At 34.4% G+C, this 6,166-nt stretch overlaps 1 protein-coding gene across 1 annotated transcript; it reads left to right on the forward strand.

Annotated features, from left to right (window-relative positions):
• The first annotated feature begins 4,919 nt into the window (after positions 1 to 4,919).
• Positions 4,920 to 5,648, forward strand: LOC102923035 (ubiquitin-conjugating enzyme E2 C). The gene has a single exon (XM_042269079.2). It carries the CDS (start codon positions 4,965 to 4,967, stop codon positions 5,502 to 5,504), a length of 540 nt encoding a protein of 179 aa, XP_042125013.1. The 5' UTR covers positions 4,920 to 4,964; the 3' UTR covers positions 5,505 to 5,648.
• The last annotated feature ends 518 nt before the right edge of the window (positions 5,649 to 6,166 follow it).

The following is a 6,166-nucleotide window of genomic DNA, read 5'->3' on the forward strand; positions in this document are numbered from 1 at the left end:
CGAGAGAGAGCTACTTCCTGTTTTTCTGTGTTTAAATAGTCTTTCTGTTCTGCCTTCTCATTGGTTGTAAACCCAACCACATGACTGCCTCATCACTGCCTGTAAGTACTGCCCTCCAGGTCTTAAAGGCGTATGTCTCCAATACTGGCTGTATCCCTGAACACACAGAAATCTACCTAGCTCTTCTAACCACCATGCTCTTGCTATGGCTCTAATACCTCTGACCCCAGGGCAACTTTATTTATTAACATAAAATTAAAATCACATTTCAGTACAAATAAAATATCACCATATCCATTAGTGAAGATAAAATTAATGAGGTTAGATCTCTCATCAATGTAGATCTTAGTAGAGCTACTATCTGAAGATTAATACTTCAACACTTTTGTGGCCACACTTTGCATTTGATCGATAGTGAAGACTCTTCCCGTTTAACCTTGTTGCCTGTAAAGTAAATGAATGATTTGGAAAAGAGTTTGTAACAAAGATATTCTATGGGATATTCCAAACATATGATTCTTCAATATTTTCTTTTAGGACTGATATAAGAAAATTGCATTTATATTTCAAATAAACAATGAATAATTCTTAGTAAAATTATGTTTCAAAAATTCCATGGAGACGCATTTTTGTTATTTTTTCCCTTTTAGTTCATCTAAGAATGCATCACTACTTTTACCACTGTCTAAAAGTCTCTTTCAGTAGACACAACAATATGTGTATCACTTGAGTGATGTAAAGAAGCCCAAAGTGTATTGAATTTGCACACAATTGTATTAACAATGAATTATTGTTAATGATTTGTAGAGGAAAGACTGTGCCTGGATTTTCTATCCAAAAGGCACAACAGTACATATTGCATATAAGATATTATTTCTGCTCCTAAACACATTAAAACTTATTTACACACTCCACAAATAAACTGTTATTACTCTACATATAATAGACTTCAGAAACTATATGACATGTCCATGGTTTAATTTTATTTTATACAATGAATTTATCCAAAGGCATTATAAATAGCTCATTTTATATATCAAAGAAAATTGCAGAAACAAAGCTGTGAAGGAGTTAAGAAACTAAAATAAGAGCAAAAACGTATTCAGATATGATATGTTTATATTTTAGTTGTCAATGGAAAAATGATAATTATTCACCATTCTGTAGAGAAGAAAAAAATTCTCAGAATATGTACTAAACAGTGCTGTACTGTTAAAAGTGTATATTACTTGGCAAATACAATGGTCAAAATTAGTTAAACAGCAAAAAAAATTGTTTCTGATGAACAGTCAAAGAGAACAAATTTAAGCGGTTGTAGGAAAACTTTGGAAATTATTCTCCAAGACTCTTTATCCAAATCTCCTGGACTATGAATTTAAGATAATGACCTCTGATTTTTTTTTAAACTTTATTTGGCAAAAGAGATTCTTCCAGATATACCCAAAGTTACTAGTGTTACTCTTCTGGTTTTTAGTAGTGATTACAAAAAAATTTTAAATAAACATTTCAAAGCCTGTATGAAAGTTTATTGAAATATTCAAGAAAAGGAAATGATAAATATTCAGTAAAGAAACAATCTTCAATTTGATCTTAAAAACTTTGTGCTAAACCCTTCTATTGGCTTTAGATACTCTTATCATACAAGCAAACCTATTACTAAAGCACTTGTAAGATCATATTTTGTCCATGATTACCGTAATGTCACTAGATATATATTTTAAAAGTTGTTCATGAATATATAAAATTTAAAATAGTACATATCTAAGGGGTACTGTGACATGTTTAAGCATGTATATAGTACATCAAACTTGAGTCTAGTCTCCTGGAGTCTAAAATTATTGCTACAATAGCAAAAAGGAAAACGAGGGCCTCATTTTATAATCATGGTACTTAGATTTAGTTAACAACTTTAAGGAGCCTAGAAACCCACTATTTTCCAACAAGTTCCTATGAAAAGGACATTTGATACAATACACTGATTTCTGATTCTTTCATCCATCAGCATAGAACCTAAGCAATTATACTACAAATTACAACATAGTAAATTGCAATCTGATATTGTTAAGCTACTATAATTTTGACAAATTGCTAAATAGACAACGGAAAACTTATGCAATGATCATCAAAAATACCATCAATATAAGTAAAAGAACTTTTATTATATAATACAAAAAGTTCCTAGTTTTCTCTTTTTCCTACATCCCATTTATCAATTTTGATCATCTATGCCTTTGAGTGAAGGAGAAAAGTAAGGGACACAAGACATTATTTTTTGAAACAAATTATCCTCAAATTCTTAAAAATAGAGCCACTATGACACAATAACATATGATTTTGTCAGATCAATTGGCATCTTATTGCCATGATATTGTCATGCTAAATTGATTGTCAGTCTAAAAAATCCCAAAGAAAGAGTCAATTCAGAGAATGACTCCAGGCTGCAGTATCCACTTTCAAGATTCTGAATCTCCTGAAAAATTTTTAAATTGCTCAGAGATCTTTGAGAAAAAAATATGTTGGGTTTATAGTAAATGAGTTTTTGGCTTTGTGTATTGCCAAATATGCCAAATAGTAGTAGTAGTAGTAGTAGTAGTAGTAGTAGTAGTAGTAGTAGTAATTAGAGGGGGAGGAGGAGGAAAAGGAGATGGAGGTGGAGGGCAAGGAGGAGGAGGAGAAGTACAAATAGTAGTAGTAGTAGAAGAAGAAGAAAAAGAAGAAGGAGGAGGAGGAGGAGGAGGAGAAGGAGAAGAAGGAGGAGGAGAGGAGGAAGAGAGGAGGAGGAGGAGGGGGAGGAGGAGGAGGAGGAGGAGGGGGAGGAGGAGGAGGAGGAGGAGGAGGAGGAGGAGGAGGAGGAGGAGGAGGAGGAGAAGAAGAAGAAGAAGAAGAAGAAGAAGAAGAAGAAGAAGAAGAAGAAGAAGAAGAAGAAGAAGAAGAAGAAGAAGAAGAAGAAAATACCTTAGAATTCTATGCTAATCTTCATGCACTATTGCTAAATGTAGATGTACCCAACCTTCTAGACTTCATGTAGAACTTCCTTAGAGCTTCATTTAGACTGTTCTTATACTCATATTCACTTTGAAATAGAATGAAAGCTATAAAATACAGTTCTTCCACTATGAACTGTATTACTCCTGCCTTCAATAGATGATGAACAGTGATAAGCTCTGTTCTTCATGGCTATGTATAAGAGACAAGGGGAAACAATAGAAGAGCAATTCTTTCCAAACTTTTTCATGTGTGGTAATTTCTAAGTGAAAAATAATATTTCTCCTAATCATTACTAATGGTTGTATTGGCAAGTTTAGTGTATAATTTTTGTGTTATGTTGAGAAAAAATGTTTTAAATTTTTAAGGGACATACACACTTTAAACAGATAAGCATTGCAATTATTAAGAAAAAACAATTGGACATCTAATTTCACTATTCATATTCCAATTATGTGGAGTTGGGGTTGTTCTAATAATAGCATGCACAATATTATGAATTCATTATTTTGGTAAGTTTTGAAATGTTTCTTTTTTGAGTTGGTATTTTTATACAGAAACCAAGAAAAGAAAAACAACCAAACCTTTTTTTAATTGGAAGAGAAATGAGTTATTCATTTTTTAATTTTTGTGGTAAATCTACAGTCAATAATTTAAGAAATATTTTACAGCCTGACATTCACAGATGGACAGACTGATGGGATATGTAGTCATTTTTCTCTCTACACTTTTGCTCTTTCCAGGGTTTTACTATGACTTTTTGATCTTCCTTACATTCTTCTGTTGTTTTTATGATGCATGGGAATTATAGATGACTCAAAATGAAATACTTTCTAGGTTATACAATATTTATCATTGTTATATAAAATTATGGTGAGCTGAATTTAAAAGTATGTGTTCAACTTAAAATGTACGTATCTCACAGACTTCAATCATTCTATCCTCTTTAACCTGACTTTGACTCAATAGTGCCACAAGCATCATAGTTAGAAATACTCAAACCAGATAACCCCATAACCTAATACACATCAATATCGGTAAAGGGATAAGGAGAGGTAAAAGAAATAGAAACAATTTTTTTCATATGCAAAGGCTCATATTCCCACTTGCATTTCTGTAGACATTTAACTGGGCTTCCAAAATCCATCTGGCTTAACTTCTCAATTAAAAACAATCATTTTCTGAGGTAAATTAAATTGTTATGATTTTTTCCTGTCAGTCTGTCCATCTGTGAATGTCAGGCTGTAAAATATTTCTTAAAATTGTTTTCTTTGTACTAAAAAGCAACGAACACCTTTATCAAAGGATCACTACCTCAATAACCAGAATTATCTGATATTATAATTACTACAATGTTATGAAAAACTTTATCTCTTTTCAGAAAACTTTACAGTATTTTAATAATGTTTTATAGTCCTCAGAGATGTATCACAAATTCATGGCAATACAGAAGGAATAGATTGTTTAGATCAGAGTTCATATCATGTAGATCTGCTACACAGATCATATATCCAATTCCATATATTTACTGATTAATATGTTACACAAAATTTGAATAATCCTACTTTATTTTTCATTTATCTTCTTTACAGGTATGTGTATGATGTTTATTTCATATTTGTGTGTGGCATTCTTCATACATGTATGCAAGTGTCTATCTGATCTGTCTTCTATCATTTATCAGACTGTGTGTACATCTGTGTGTATGTATAATTTAAAATATCTCATTCTAATAAAATATACAACATATCTATTATGGCATAAAATGCAAAATATTATCAGTATCTTTGGCACACATCTCAGCATTTCTTTCTGTCTTCCCAAAATTAATTACACAGCATCAAAAACCTCCTATTTATCCTCTCAGTATTGCCGTATTATCTATATCCACAACTCCATCTACAACCTTTCTAAAAAATGTACTAGCGGCAGTTTTCCCTTTCGTCTTCACACTCCTGTTCAGGTCCTAGCGTCTCGGGATGGCCTCGCAGAACCGCAACCCAGCTGCCGCCAGCGTCGCCGCTATTCGCAAGGGAGCCGAGCCCAGCGGGGGCGCCGCCCGGGGCCCTGTGGGCAAGAGGCTACAACAGGAGCTGATGACCCTCATGATGTCTGGTGACAAAGGGATTTCCGCCTTCCCTGAATCAGACAACCTGTTCAAATGGGTAGGGACCATCCACGGAGCAGCCGGCACAGTATATGAAGACCTGAGGTATAAGCTCTCACTGGAGTTCCCCAGCGGCTACCCGTACAATGCACCCACAGTCAAGTTCCTCACGCCCTGCTACCACCCCAATGTAGACACCCAGGGTAACATCTGCCTGGACATCCTCAAGGACAAGTGGTCCGCACTCTATGACGTCAGAACCATCTTGCTCTCTATCCAGAGCCTGCTAGGAGAACCCAACATCGATAGCCCTTTGAACACACATGCTGCTGAGCTCTGGAAAAACCCCACAGCATTTAAGAAGTACCTGCAAGAAACGTATTCAAAGCAGGTCTCCAGTCAAGAGCCCTGACGCAAGATGTCCAGCTTCTCTCATGTGTCGTCTTTTTCCTTAAGTGGTCTGTCCTTTCCTTGATTTCTAAGCTGTGCTGTTATTTTTGTTTTATTCATTTTTTTTGTTTTTTGTTTTTTTTTAAATTAAGTCTGCTTGAGCCCTTGCAATGTATATTAAATAAATACATATTCATTGTTTTTGTATAAAAAAAATGTACTAGCTTTTCTTCTATAAATATGCTCATCTTCATTTCATTCAGACGCACATTTATAGTAACTAAAGAACTCTGTATTGTTATAGTATTATTTATTAGTTTTTTCCAGTTTTTTCTTACAGTTCTCTTTCTATAGTTGAGTACCACACTGTTGTAGCATGAATCTTAAAGAGTCTTATTAATAAAATCAAACCTGAGGCCAGTTATTTGGGTGAATGCTAAAAGATCAGAGAAGCAGAATAAGCCAAAACTACCTCACCTTGCCAGTTCCTCAGCTGATCCTGTTTCCTCAGACCAGAAGCCTCTGAGTCCTCATCCAGAATGGGTCTCAGCTGAACTGTTGCTCAAAAGCCTAAATGCTTCTAGTTTCTGGTCCTCATACCTTATATACCTTTCTGCTTTCTGCCATCACTCCCTGGAATTAAAGGCTCACTTTCTGGGATTAAAGGCATGAGTCACCATGCCT

Source organism: Peromyscus maniculatus, chromosome X, assembly GCF_049852395.1.
Source record: "Peromyscus maniculatus bairdii isolate BWxNUB_F1_BW_parent chromosome X, HU_Pman_BW_mat_3.1, whole genome shotgun sequence".
In the NCBI taxonomy this organism is placed as follows: domain Eukaryota; kingdom Metazoa; phylum Chordata; class Mammalia; order Rodentia; family Cricetidae; genus Peromyscus; species Peromyscus maniculatus.